Source organism: Mauremys mutica, chromosome 4 (assembly GCF_020497125.1).
Source record: "Mauremys mutica isolate MM-2020 ecotype Southern chromosome 4, ASM2049712v1, whole genome shotgun sequence".
Classification (NCBI taxonomy): Eukaryota; Metazoa; Chordata; order Testudines; family Geoemydidae; genus Mauremys; species Mauremys mutica.
In genome coordinates, this window is record NC_059075.1 from 21,295,520 (window position 1) to 21,310,644 (window position 15,125).

The 15,125-nt window shown below is 44.4% G+C and overlaps 1 protein-coding gene across 3 annotated transcripts in view; it reads left to right on the forward strand.

The window, feature by feature from the left end:
* Positions 1–8,341: 8,341 nt before the first annotated feature.
* CDC42BPB (CDC42 binding protein kinase beta) overlaps positions 8,342–15,125 on the forward strand; it is a 121,302-nt gene continuing 114,518 nt past the window's right edge. The window contains exon 1 of one of the 3 annotated variants that reach the window (XM_045013795.1): positions 8,342–9,226. In XM_045013795.1, coding sequence (XP_044869730.1) covers positions 9,049–9,226 — 178 coding nt within the window. In that variant the 5' untranslated portion in view covers positions 8,342–9,048. The remainder of the gene's footprint in view (positions 9,227–15,125) is intronic. The other 2 variants (XM_045013796.1, XM_045013794.1) reach the window with 2 other exon arrangements.

Consider the following 15,125-nt stretch of genomic DNA (forward strand, 5'->3'; position numbering starts at 1 on the left):
TCCAAACCTCTTTGCCTATGATGAGTGGCTGATACTGCAGTCTGCCCCAGTGAACGGGGACTAGATGGAGACTGGGCAGTAGCCACAACTGAGGCAAAGTGGGGATAGCGGGTTGGGAGTTCCCCAGGGAGGGGAGACCCAGATTGGTGAGGTACTGCCAGGGGGTAGCACCCCAGTTAAAAGGGCACCGGGGTCCAGGGAGGGACATGGAGGCCAAGAGGACAGGCGGATCACCGGCCTGCAGAGGGTGCTCCTGGCTGGAAAAGAGCTAATTCCTGAAGACAACCAGTAGGAGGTGCCACAGGGGTGAATCCGCACTGCTACACACAACATTTTCCTAATATTTTATATTTACCACTATCCTCAACATCCCAGAGCAACTAATACTGCTGCAGATTGGAGAACAGAAATGAGGAAGGTTCACATCTTCTTCTTTTTTTTTTTATAACTATCAGCTAACTCTCTCCTTTTAATTCTTTGCTACACACACACTGCCGTTTTAATCTCTGATAAGCCAAAGCACCGTGCTCAGAAAAATAGAAAAACAAATTAAAGATTTTGGTACTCCACCAAATCATGTGCAAAAAAATCCCTTCTAGCAATGTGGCACTTCTCACACTTTAGACTAGGATTGATTTTACTGAGTCTGACAGCTGTTAAGTTGCCATAATGCAGTACTATTAACTGAGTGACTATTAAATACTCTACAGATATTAAGGGCTGGTGGTGCCATTGTAGGATTTCTGTAATTATCAACAAGTATCAGTCTCTTTTTTCGGTCTCCTCCACAGCTCTGCTTCAGAGTCACATTTGCTACCCTAGCTGATGAACCACCAAGTAGCACATATACACCAGAATTCCTTTTTGTCTTGCTAACAGGCAGCATTTCACCAGTATCACCCATCTGAACACACTGGATCAGCTGAACCAAAGTTTTTTCCCTAGGCATGATGGACTTGCTGGAGTGAACAGAACTGGAAATGGGGTAAGTGAAGCAGTTGTGTGATCTAAACATCACAATGACTATCTCATCTTAAAAGAAATGGCTTAAATATGAAACACCATTTCTCCCATCACTGAAAAAGTTCATTTTAAGACAAATTCTAGAAAAGCCAGGTGGTTCCTGTCACGGGGCCAGCCACAGTAAGTGAAGTAGGTTCAGCTCACTTGTGTCAGCACATGCACTTCCATTTGGCCAATTAAAAGGACTGGGCAGCACCTGGGGGTTATCCAGGGGTGAATCTAAGGGGGGAGAGCTGGTGAATCAGTGCTGCCTGGTCAGTCAGGAAGGGCAGGTGAGTTGCTAGAGCCAGAAAGTGTTTCCTGGGGGAAGGCTGAATGCAAGGAGAGTAACAAGAAAGGATTCCTAGCTGGCTTCCCCAAGCCATAGAGCTTGGGCTAGAGGGTTTGAGAGGACTGAAGGTAGCTGCAGTGGTGGTAGTAGAAGCGGCAGTAGAGGGAGGTGCCTGCTGGCTCTAAGCCAGGGAGCTAGAACTGAGGGCCAGAGAGGGCTGAAAGAATGGAAAGCCTTGGAAGGACCCCAAGGAATAGTGAGAGGTCTGGGGCAGTGAGGGTTGCTCCCTGGTAAAGATGCCCTCCCAGCACAGGCTGTAGGGATGCCTACTGGGCAGAGCAGGGTTGCACCTCACTTGTTAGGGTTGGGGTGGCTGTCCTGGCAGAGGGACAGAAGAGGACCAACAAAGAGCCTAGGTGTGGTCTGATAGGACTCCCATCAGAGAGGATGATGGAGATGCCTGCTGGGAAGAGCAGGAGTTTCCTGCACTTGGTTTGGGAAATGGAGGCTTCTCCTCAGTGACAAAGTCCAGCCATATAAAGGTACTGGTAATTTTTAAAAGTGACCTGCAAAACAGAAGAAATGGGGTTTGTGCCCTGTTATGCTTCTCTGATCTATAAAGAGAAACAGAGATGTTTGTTTATTTTTACATCTGCTTGTTTGTTTTTACATTAAAAAATTAATGCAAGACTATGAACTGGAGATGTATGATGTTGGGACTTTTGTAGGGGATTCAATAAACTGTGTTTTGGTAATAACATCCCTCCTTGGGGCCAGTTTATTTAAGCAAGAAACCCTGCAGTGGATTTTCTGGGGACTTTGAAAGGGAGAAATGAGGCAAGGTTGCTCTATGACAGTTCCATAATGGATTTCATGGCAGCAACTGTCCTTCTTGGTTAATGCTGTTCTTCAAATGTTAATGGAATAGGGAGTAAGTTAAAATTGAAGTGATCAATCTTGTGGTCCTTATGTTAGAGCTGCCTGCAGCCATGGAACATTTGGATCAATGACATTGGAGGGTTGCTGAGATAACAGCAGGGAGCTAGGCTCCAACATTTCATGGGGGATTCTAAACTAACACAAATCATTTGGACAAGATACAGTTTGAAAGCAAGCTTGGTGGAGCCACTGCATTGTGCTAGAGGGACTCAAGCCATTGTGGAAGTTCTGCTACCACATTCAAAGACAAGGTTGAATGATTTCTCTTCCTCTGATGGAGTTCATTTGTTCTCTGGATTCTGCTAACAAACCTGCCAGAGGGGACAGACCTCTGGGGCTTAATACAAATACATCTCTAAACTATATATATGGAAATATTTTGAACATTTTTGTCATAATAATTGACTGAAATATTAAAAATATTTCCCAGGGGAGGATATCCCTGGATTGCCCTATGAGGGCTTTACTTTAACTTCCACTTCAAACTTTTCAAGTTAAACTTCGTGAGAGATATATTCCAGTTATTTACTGGAACAAAGTATAAACACTAGTGGCAAATGCACTTAATAGGAGTTAGTTTTTCCAAGTGATTTTTGCCTGTGTCCTTGTCATGGTTATAAGGAAACATTTATTTAAAACTGGAAAACACATGAACAGATTCCTTAGTCCCTTCCACTTCCTCTCTGAGAAACTTCCCTTCCTCAGAAGCTGTTTGATTTATCATCATGTACAAAGGCAAAAACACTTGGGAGATTCCTTTCCTAAAGCAGCACGTCAGTTGGAAGCTGGAACACAGAGAAGCAGAGTTCTTGGACAGAGAAGCAGAGTTCTAACATCCACCATCCCTACTGAAGCCATGGAGGTCCTGTTTAGGGACATTTTCTAAGAATTTCCCACTAGTGTTATGCTCAGCTCCAATGGTGATAGCAATGGCAGAATTCTTAGTGCAGAGGGCTGCAGGTGTTTTAATGTTATACCAGTTACAAGAGCTGGCTTACCTGATGCAGTGACTCCATTCATAAAGTTAAGCACATCCATAAGTGGTGGGTTTTTTTTTTTAGGGGAGTGGGACTTAAAGGATGGATGGAGGCAGTGCAAATTTTTACAGTAATCTTTTTCCTTTGCAGGTCATCTTGAAATATATGGGTTAGGCCTTTAGTTGCATTTATTTTATATCTAAAGAAGGCCTGAATATCTGTTTTTAATTATCATAAATAAATCAACAGTCTTTATTTTTATTTTGCTTCAAAATATCAGAGAGGTGAAGCCTTGTCTTCCCTGCATTAGCTGGAGGATTCTTTAGATGACTTGGATTCAGAGTTGGAACTTTCTCAGGCCCTAATTCAAAAACGGAGGGGAAGTTGGACCTTAAAAATAGTTTTTTCTCCCAAGTCAGTCACTTCTCCTCTCAACTAAAGGTTTCACTTGCTTGGGTTTTTTAAACCTCATGCATCTGTTAGATTCTCCCAATCATAGTCTTCCATTAATTTTTTAATGTAAAAACAAGCAGAAGTATACAGAGAAAGAAAGATGTTTATTTTTACATCATAGAGAAGCATAACAGAGCACAAACCCAATTTCTTCTGCTTTTAAGAAGTACCTTTATATGGAGGGACTCTGTCACTGAGGTGCCTGCAGCACCCCTCTTCTTTCCTTTTTAGCATGAAAGGGTTGGATAGAAAGGATAAAAAATACATTTGTAATCTCAGTCTGCCCATAGTCTCTCCTATTTCTGTACTGTATTCTCCTAAATCCAAAACTGATCTGAGAGTGGATTTTCATAAAGTCACAAAGTGGTGACACAGCTATTTCCTGTTGCCATCAGAATTTCTCTTTACTGGTTACCAAATTCATGGAGTACAACACAGAACAAAAAGCAGAGCCCTGAGTTGGATTGAATTTGAAAGACCTTTACAGTAGCTATAAGGATTTACGTTGACAGTTTTGCAAGTCAAGGACAATTACAGAAAACGTATGAATGAGACCCCCTCTGCTTGCATTAGATCTGAAATAAGAGAGAATTTTAAAGATTACAGTAAGAAAAACAATTAAAAAGCGGGGTTAGAACATAAGAGCTGCCCTACTGGGTCAGAGCATGGTCCATCTTGCCCAGTATCCCGTTTCTGACAGTGGCCCCATACCAGAGCTTAAGGAGGAGTGTACAGAACAAGGCGATTATGAAGTGATCTACCTGTCTTCCTCTCCCGGCTTCTGGTAGTAAGAAGCTTAGGGCCGCCCCATGCATGGGGTTGCATCCCTGACCATCTTGGCTAGCAGCCATTGGTGAACTTATCTGTTTTTTTTTTAACCCAATTATACTTTTGGCCATCACAACCTCCCATGGCAATGAGTTCCACAGGTTAATTGTGTGGGGTGTGGAAAAAAGTACTTCCTCTTTTTCATATTAAACCTGCTGCCTTTAATATCATTGGAAGATCCTGTATTTTTTGTATTGTGTGAAAGGGTAAACATGAATTTAATTGTGTGTGTGTGGGGGGGGGTGTTTTATAGACCTCTAATCATATCCCCCCACCCTCGTCATCCCTCTTCTAAGCTGAATAGCCCTAATCTTTTTAGTCTCTCCTCCTACAGAAGCCGTTCCATACTCTCAATCATATGTTACCCTTCTCTGAAACTTTTTTCCATTTCCACTATATCCTTTTGGAGATGGGATAACCAGAACCACATACAATATTCAAGGTGTGGGTGTACCATGGATTTATATAGTGGCATTATGATATTTTGTCTTATTTTCTATCCCTTTCCTAAAAGTTCCTAACCCACTGTTAGCCTTTTTGACTGCTGCTGTGCAACGAGCTGAAGTTTTCAGAGAACTATCCAGGGTGATTGTAAGGGTTGCTTACACTTACCGGAGGATCCATGCTGTGATGATTGATGCACTGGGGTCGATTTAGCAGGTCTTCACTAGACCTGCTAAATCGACCACAGATTGCTCTCCTGTTGACTCTGGTACTCCACCGGAACAAGAAGAGTAAGAGGAGTCCAACAGGACAGCGTCTCCTATCAACATAGCATAGTGTGGACCCTGCAGTAAGTAAATCTAAGCTATGTCGACTTGAGTTACGCTACTAATGTAACTCAAATTGCGTAGCTTAGATTGACTTTCCCCAGTAATGTAGACAAGGCTTGTGTCTTTCTTGGAAAGTAGCAGCTAATTTAGTACTCTTCCACCAAAATATGTAACAGGAGAAATAACATGTAAGATGCCTCATTTCATTTATTTTAGACAAATCACGTCTATTTTTAGTATGTGGAATTGGCACACTTGTGTAACAGAATCAGTATACCTTAAACTACACAGTCAAGCTTAAAAATGTGTTTGAATGTGTACATAGGATGTTATTTGTAAACTAGGTAGGTTTTTTCTGTACCTGCAATCCTTAGTGTCAAAACCCAGCACTATTTGAAAAATATAAAACTTGTGTGTGTGTTAAATCTAACTTCTCATGGAGCAGCTACAGTATCCCCACTCTAATAAATGACCTTGTGTGCTGGTCTGACATGTGAAATCCTAAACTTTTTAAGGCAGGCTCCATTATTATCTTTTGGCCCATCCTCCATCTTTCCAAGTCTTGGACCTGATTCTCCACTCACACTGTAGTAAGGCAGAAGTAACTACTGAAGTCAATGGAGTTCCTGTAACCCAAACACCTCAGGTAAGCCTGAAAAGTGTCACAGTGAAAGTGGTGTACATGGGTCCAAAAGAATTGGACCCCTTGACTTTGGGGTCATCAATAACATGAGGCAGACCCAATTTACAAATAATGGGTATGTATTACTGCATCCAACTGCAGTTCCCTGTACACCACCTTCTCGGCTGAGGGAGGCTGAGATTACCTTCACCTGCAGCACCAGACAAGAAGTGGAAGGTTGAATCCTATTTCAATGTTTTTCAACCTCTGCCCTTCTTAACTCTTTGTTCTGATCAACTCATTCCAAGGAAGATCTACAACAGAAGTAACAAGTAGAAAATGCCAAGAGCTCCATTCAAGTTCAGCAGCTGCAATAAGCCAATTCTGACAGTTAAAATGCTTAGGGCACTACAGCCAGATGTGACAATGGAGTTAGCAGCTTTAGGGAGAGTGATCTCTCTATAACCAGGAAGTAATGGACAGTTAGAATGATAAAAATACCTCTACATTCTGTGTAAAATGTTTTTTGTAAGGGAATGGGACAACCAAGGTAGAGAAACTCCGTAGTAGCTTCCCTACACATTAGAAGTGCAGATTTTTACTATAATCAATTTGACCCCTAGACAAGTTGTGGTCTCACTCTGAGACCACACTTGCTAAGTGGTATCAGTACATGCAGCTGACAGGTACCAGTATACAGTTGTACATCTGGATCTGAATAGGCTATGGAGATAACAGGTCCCAACATTCCAGACATTCTCAATGTGGTCACAATCCATGGAACCAACTAACATCTCCAGCATGTTATCACAATCCGTGGCTCACAGTGACTGTGTCCTAGAAAAGACATCATGCCTGAGGGCCAATGTCCCCTAAAACAAGAGCTTCCAGCATGTAATGCTCCATTGGACCCTAAGTGGCCATGATGCCTGAAGATACCTCCCAGTATGTAATACTCCATCTGGCCCTGACTCCATGCTGCATGGGGACATAGGATTTATGGTGTATTCAGGGTGAAGGCACTCATTTTTCCCCTCGAAGTGAGGGGAAGTGACAGTTGGAGGAGAAGAGGGGAGACAGTTGATGGACAGAGGCAAGCATTGTGGAACTTGAGAGAGAGAAACTGAGAGTCTGTGAATTAACTGAGAGAAACAGGGAGAGGGAGAGAGGGCAGCCAGAGGAACAGAGGGACATCAAGAATAAGTTGAGAGATGGAGATTGGGCAAGACAGACAGACATGCAGATGAGGGTCTGTTAGTTTAAAGCTGGCTAGTCAAGTCAGTCCATGTTTGATGGCATGTTCTTGAGTATCAGCATGTTTGTTCCTGAGTATTTGTTCTGGTCATCTCCTATCATTGATTCATGTTGTCCCAGAGATGCAGAATAGGAGTACCAAAAGTACTGCAGTTCCAGCGGGTCTGGTCTAATGTGCACTACCACAAGCAAGCTTCACTGGGGCTGAGTCCCTCTCCTTCAGTCATGAGTGGTGCTTGTGGCTCAGAGATTGGGTACTATCTACTACTCAAGTCAGTGAGATATTTGGGGAAAAGGGAACGTTGAACTAGATATAATAAACAACCCTATAATCGCCTGTGCAGACTGAGATAGGTATATCTTTCCTCATTTAGATAAATATATGTAGTTAAGAACACTTAATAGTTAGTTTCAGAGGGGTAGCCATGTTAGTCTGGATCTGTAAAAAGCAACAAAGAGTCCTGTGGCACTTTTATAGACTAACAGATGTATTGGAGCATAAGCTTTCGTGGGTGAATACCCACTTCATCAGACGCATGTGGTGGAAACTTTTGCTCCAATATGTCTGTTAGTCTATAAGGTGTGCCAGGACTCTTTGTTGCTTTTTACTTAATAGTAAGTTTGTGTGTGTATATAGAGTCAAACCCTTATACGTACTTTATTATATATTCATCTGTGTAATGTTTTAGTAGGTAGGTGGAATCCAGTTCATTTGTTCTGGGTTAAATAAAATACCCTTTTTTTTTGGCAACCTATTGTATTAGCTTGGCTACCAGTAAATTACCTTTCATCACAGTGTAGCACTCCTCCCCCTGCCGGGCGATGGACCACTACTAAAGCTTGGGCGGTGGTTTTGGGATGAAGTGACCCTCAGATGCATTTCAAGTCCTAACAGAGTAACCCTACTCTGAGAAGTCCATCCCGGCCCCGCAGCGCAGCTCCATCGTGTGTGAAGGGTCTGCAGCCACGGCTCCCCTCAGGCCCTGCCCCTGCCTTATTGAGCAGCTCAGCCAACCCCTCCCACTGCGCATGGCTCCCTGGGGCTACCTCACCCACTGGCCCTACCTGAAACCCCCCCAAAGCCGCTGCCACAGTTTTCCTAGAGGCAGACGGGCTGCAGCCCAGGAAAGCTCTGTTACTCTCTAAGCTGCCACAAGTACCCGTGTTCTTCTCGCGGACACACACTAACACCGCTACTACTCAGACAGAAGGGAGGAGCCGATGCGAATCTGCTGAGGAGACGCCAAAGTCTCCACGTCCCCTCCATTGCCGGGGAACGAATTGTTTCCGCCTCTGCTCACGCCTGGCGAATCTGCAGCGTTCATTCCAAAGACACTTGATAGCGCCCCTTCCTCCTTTCACATTACGGCAAGCGGCTTTCCCCAATACGGCTTCGCCCCGCCCCGCACGTCCGTGCGTGGGGACGCCAGCGTGGTGGGCGTGGCTCTGGGTCCCGGCTGGGGCCGCTTGGTGCCTCCTCCGGACAGAACCGTGTTCGCCGCTGCTGAAGAGTCGCCGCTGCCCCGGGCTACCTGAGGCCTCCGGTCCCGTTAGGCGGAGCAGCCGCGGCGGAGCCCCGTTCCCCGTAGCGGACTCCGGGGCGCTGAGAGAAGCCGGGCGGGCGCAGGAGGCCGGGTCCGGGCGGACCGGTCAATGGACCAGCCGGGCCCGGGGCACAACCCGTGGAAGCAGCTGCCCGGCCCCCGGGGGGGCTCCCAAGATGTCGGCGTGAGGGGGAGGAGGAGACCCCGCCGCTGCCGGGTCCGGGCCGCCGAGCCGAGTGCCGCGGAGCGGATGGTGCTGCCGCTGCTGCGGGGACACTGAAGCGGCGGCGCCTCGGGCCTCTGCACGTCCCTGTCCCCGTCCCCCTGCCCGGGCCGGCGCGCCCCGGCTCCGCCCGGCGGCACCATGTCGGCCAAGGTGCGGCTGAAGATGCTGGAGCAGCTGCTGCTGGACGGGCCGCGGCACAACGAGAGCGCGCTGAGCGTGGAGACCCTGCTGGACCTGATTGTCGGGCTCTACACCGAGTGCAGCCGCGACTCGCCGCTCCGCAGGGACCGATACGTCTCCGACTTCCTCGAGTGGGGTGAGGCCTGTCGGGGGAGGGGGAGGGTGAGGGTGGGGGCGGGCGGTGAGGAAAGCCCCGGAGCTGGGAGCAGCCCTGGACCAAGGAGAGCTGGCTGGGGAGGGGCAGCGCCGACTAGTCATCCCCACACAGCCTGGGTTTAAACCCCGGGCTTTGCATGGGGAGGAGAGGCCGCCCACTGGGTGTGACGCCTCCTTTGGTAACACCCTAGCCGCCAGGATGTGACCCTTGAAGCCCCGTAACCACCGCCTCCCAGCTCTGCCTTCTTTCCAAAAGAGCCGCCTGGCAGTGAGTAAAAGGAGTGGCCCCGGAGTGCCCTTGGCCTGAAACCCCGGTTGGCTTAGCCTGAAATGTCAGGCTAATCCGGTGCCTACCTGGAAAGGGTGGGGGCAGCAGGGGCATGCCAGGAAATTGTTTATTTAGCAAGGCTTTGTGCCGTGTTTGTGGCGGATTTGTTATAATCAGTTGCTGGGCGGGGGAGTGTTTTGTGGGGAGGGCACTTGCCTTTTAGAGTGCACTTTTTAGTCTGAGCACACATCTGAAGGAAAGGGGCAATTCCAGACAATCCCTGTGATAGTAGCATTATTTGTGTTAGTTTCATGGTGTACTAACCAACCTACACACAGAAAATCCACAGTCCTACTGATAAAGGAAAGTCAGGCGCAGGTGGTGGCACATAGAATAAAACCTTTTTCTTGTAAAGGTGCCTGACTATGATAGGAATTTTTTTTATAGGTAGTCATTTGGCATAGCTACTGGATTGGAACTACTGCCCTGATTTATGTTAAATTGGTGATAGTAACTGACCTGTTTGGGTTGTTGAAATAAATAATACTGACTGGTGAAGGTGACTAACTTTCTTCATGGGATAAAAAACTGTGGGGGAAGTAACACTTGCAAGACCATGGGCACCTTTCATTATCCTCTTTGTCACACATGTGAAGTGGATTTTTAAAGAAACACTTTTAAAAAGAGGGTTTTCTTGGGGAAGAGGTTGTAAGGAAGTCAACTCCTTTATCTTAATAAATGCCTTAATATTAGACTAGTGCTCTACAATATTGGAATAGTTGGTTCTCCTTAATTTCAGTGGGGGCCATCACTCTTTGTTATATGCTAACAAACTAAGGGGATTCACTTCCTGCAGTCTTCTGTTGACGTCAGTAGTGTGATTGTCAACTGAATAATTAACCACTTTATTGCATCTGCTTTGCAAGTCTGCAGCTATGGGTGCATTGCTCATTTGTTTTGTGGTGGGAGCTTTTTGTATGTCATCTGCAAAGTGGATTCCGTTTCCACATTCTTGTAACCAATTGTGTATGATGATTTCACTTTTTGCATTTACATGCAGACAAGTTACCAACCATGATTGTAACAAACTGTTTATAGTCTAGCCCAGAGATTGAGAAGAGAGGTTAGGGCAGGCTGATTTCTGAAGGATAAGGTACTTTCTCTATAGTTCTTTGGTGATCATCTCTTATTGGACAACCACCATATTGTCATCCAGTGTGTTAATGACAGACTAATCTGTTACTTCTTGTAAAATTGGTGGTCCTATTCTTATGCATCATACTCACTGAATAAATATGAAAAGCTTTCTGGCTTGATGTGAAGTATGGCTAGTAATAGCAGCATATTTATTGCATTGTGGTACTATCAAATCAATAACTGTAGGCCATCTTAATGTAACAGAGTAGCTGTTTAATAATGCATGTAAACTGCCATCTGGTGCTATAGGATTTATAAGTAGGGATAAAAGTTTATAATCAAAACAGTTTGAAAAGGAAACTGGTCTACAAATGTAGTTCTGTATATTTATATTCCATATACAAAAAACTACCTTAAAAGATGATCCAGGTATATTAATATGTTCTCCCCCAGCTGTGCAAGCCTTATAAAGCAAATAAATGCAATTATGGGACACCTTTTATCTGTACCCTAATACCCTCACAGCATGTTTCCACTGATGGACTCCTCATCAATAGGAACTTGCTTCTGCCTCCAACTACACCTCTACCTCGATATAACGCTGTCCTCAGGAGCCAAAAAATCTTACTGCGTTATAGTGAACTTGATTTGATCCGCCAGAGCGTGCAGCTCCGCCCCCCTGGAGCACTGCTTTACCGCGTTGTATCTGAATTCGGATATAATCAGGTGGCATTATATACAGGTAGAGGTGTAATAAAGAAACACAACACATGAGACACACATCTTCCTTGTGGTAGAATGCAAAATCTTAATTACAGCCTCATCAGTATTAGCAAACATTCAAGGTTGATGTGCACAAGTCAAATGTAACCTGTTATGTTTGGGGGGAAAGTATGAGGTTGTAGTTATACTTTGAGGGAGATCAGTGTGTCTCCTTGTCAGTTGGAGGCAGAAGGAAGTTCCTTCTGACAACATGGAGTTTGTCACTGTCAAAGGAAATGTGCTGTGTAAGAGGGGACCTATAACTGGCATTTTTTTGTTTGGGTTTTAGCCTGGGGGATATTACACATAACCTAAGGTTATGTCTACACTACGCACCTTTTAGTAACACAGCTGTGCAACTACAGCTATGTCACTAAAAGGCACACAGTGTACCCGCTGTTTGTCAGCAGGAGAGAGCTCTTCTGTCACCAAAAAAAACTTCTACCCCCAATGAGCGGCAGTAGCTTTGTCAGCAGGAGAGCTCTTTTGCCGACAAAGTGCTGTTCGTACTGGCGCTTTTCATTGGCAAAAATTTTTTGTTGTTGGGTTGTGGTTTATTTTCCACACCTCTGAACAACAAAACTTTTGTCGTTCAGTTTCCAGTGTAGACAAAGCCTAACTTAACCACCTCTAAGGGAAACTTTTGTTTATGGATTTTCATAGGTTCTTAATTTGACAAGTGAAAGGAGGCTTTGGGCATGGAAGGACAAACCAGGATTTATCTCAGTATTTCCTATGGCTTGTAGGGATATGGAGGAAACAAAGATGTTTCAGGTGAGGGATGGGGGGAGGAGCTACCCTTCCTAAGGCCATGGCTACACTTGCAAATTTGCAGCGTTGCAGCAGGGTGTGAAAACACACCCTCTCCAGCGCTGCAAATTGCGGCGCTGCAAAGCGCCAGTGTGGTCAAAGCCCCAGCTCCCAGCGCTGTACGTTATTCCCCACAGGGAGGTGGAGTACGGACAGCGCTGGGAGAGCTCTCTCCCAGCGCTGGCGCTTTGACTACACTTAGTGCTTCAAAGCGCTGCCGCGGCAGCGCTTTGAAGTGCAAGTGTAGCCATAGCCTAAGCCTGGCACAAGGGAGCTCATGTTCCTGGGGCAGTAGAAGAATGTGAATTACCCTATCTATTCCACCAGGCTGGCCACAGCTCCTTACAGTGGATGACCATCTCAGAATTGCGGAACTTTACAGAAGCTGCTGAGTCCCTAACACTGGAGCTTATAGCTGCTCTGTCCCTGGAACTCTGATTGCTGCTTCCTGATTGTCTGTGCCAAAAGCTTCTGCTCATCTCCTCACCGTTTCCTAACTGTTAGAATGTAGGGGTTGGTCATCTTCCTCGTGGCTTCAGTCCCATTGGAACTGAGCCAAGAGGCTGCCTTCTTGACTCAGGATAGTTTAATTTTCCTATGGCAAGCAGAGTGCGGAAGTGTAGTATTTCAATTGAATCAAGCTCTGAGTCTGGGGAAGAGAAGAGGGGGTGAGAGGTTCCATAAAAAGACCTTTAGTAGGGAAAGGTGAGCTGAACTGGAAGCCAGGAAGGGAGTTCAGATCTCTCTTCTGCTTTTAGCTATTCACATTTCTTTTCACTTTTTAACTTTTTATTGAAAAAGGGCTCATTTCCCCACCACCACCTTAGAAGGTAGGCAAGTATCAATCACAGAGTTTGTACAATCTGAGTTATCTTATTTGAGAATGTCCTTACTAGGAGCAGAAGCCAAGTTCTTAATATTGCATACCTCAGTCTCCTACTGTTAGAAAGAATTTGTTAGATGTCAGTTCTTGGTGATGCTGCCTGAGCTGTTGCTTTAGCCACTAGACAACACTCCTTTCCCAGAGACAGGAATAGAATCTAGGAGTCCTGATTACTAGGCCCCTTGCTCTGACCATAGGTAACACTCCTCTCCCACAGCCATCAGCAATCTCAAGCCTCCTCCTACCATCTACTACAGTGGTTCTCAATCATTCCACACCACTGTACCCCTTTCAGGAGTCTGATTTGTCTTGCATACCCACAAGTTTCATCTCACTTAAAAACTACTTGCTTACAAAATCAGACATAAAAATACAAAAGTGTCACAGCACTATTACTTAAAAATTGCTGACTTTCTCCTTTTTACCATATAATATAAATCAATTAAAATATAAATATTGTACTTACATTTCAGCACATAGTATATAGAACAGTATAAACAAATCATTGTCTGTATGAAATTTTAGTTTGTACTGAGTTTGCTAGTGCTTTTTATGTAGCCTGTTGTAAAATTAGGCAGATATCTAGATGAGTTGATGTACCCTCGGAAGATCTCTTTGTATCCACAGGGGTACACACATCCCTGGTTGAGAACCACTGGCAGATAATTATAACAGTTTACTGAATCAAAGTGTGTGTTAGGTCCTTCCCACATTTTTTTTTTAAAAAGCTATTTCAGTAGCTCAAATGGTGTAGGGGTTAGAGTTGGGGATCTGAAGGTTTGTGGGTTCAAATCCTGCTGATGTGTATGTACAGGGATTCTTGTGGTTGGTTTGTTTTCTTTTTTTAAAAAAAAAGCTTATTTAATTCACATAGTGAGAAAATATCCTTTTGAAAGAAACCTCAGAGTGAAAAAACATTACAGTATGTAAATTATGGCACAGCATCCAACAAAACATAGATGTTCTACATTTCATTTATGTCAACTAGTGGCAGGTTTTAGTGAAATGGCAGCCATCTTTGAGGGAAGCCTGTAGCTTCAGTCCCGTGGAAAATAGTGATTATCTTTACTAGTGGCATCATCCACTGGTGGTGATGTGGCAACTTTTACTGAAGGGATAAAGAGCTTCATTGATAAATACACTTCTTCTCCAATATAATGCTGTCCTCAGGAGCCAAAAAATCTTACTGTTATAGGTGAAACTGCGTTATATCGAACTTGCTTTGATCTGCTGGAGTGTGTGCCCCACCCCGAGTGCTGCTTTACCACGTTATATCTGAATTCGTGTTATATTGGGGTAGAGGTGTATAGGATGTGACAGCTATATTGAGTCTGTTTTTTCCTGTTTTCCCTGCTGTCTTGACAATCATTGATAACTTTGCTTAATTAAAATCTAATGTACATTCAAAGGTAGCTGGTAATGAGTCTTAACTATATGGAAAGATTGAAGGGTGAAAAACCAGCCACTTGTTATCAAAGGGGGTCTGCAAAAAGTCAATCCCTGGGACATTTCAAAAATTCATTTTTAAATTTAATTCAAACTAAGCAACCAATTCAGTGGCAGTCCCAGAAAATTCCATCTTTACTAACATTGTGCTGTAAATTTTGGGAAGGTGCATAGTATTCATTTTCTTCTAAAAAGGCTAAATCTCTGCTTTAAGTGGAAATCTTACCTGAATCTTAATACTGACATGCGACCAAGCCTTTATAATATGTTTTCATATTCCAAATTAGTGGGCTTATCAAATTAATTACTTAGGATACAATTTTCAAAAGTAACTTTGGCATATAGGACCTTATCACTCCTTCAAGAATATCTACTTCCCATTTTCAAATTTTACCCAGTGCTTCTCCTAGCTTTGAACACCCATTTTAATGCGTCAAGTATGAATAGTGGGACTCTCAATTATTGGTAGCGTGATACTGGTTAAAAGATCTAATGTGATCCTGGGTTGCACAAATAGGGGAATCTCAAGTAGGAGTAGAGAGATTATTTTACCTCTGTATTTGGCACTGGTGC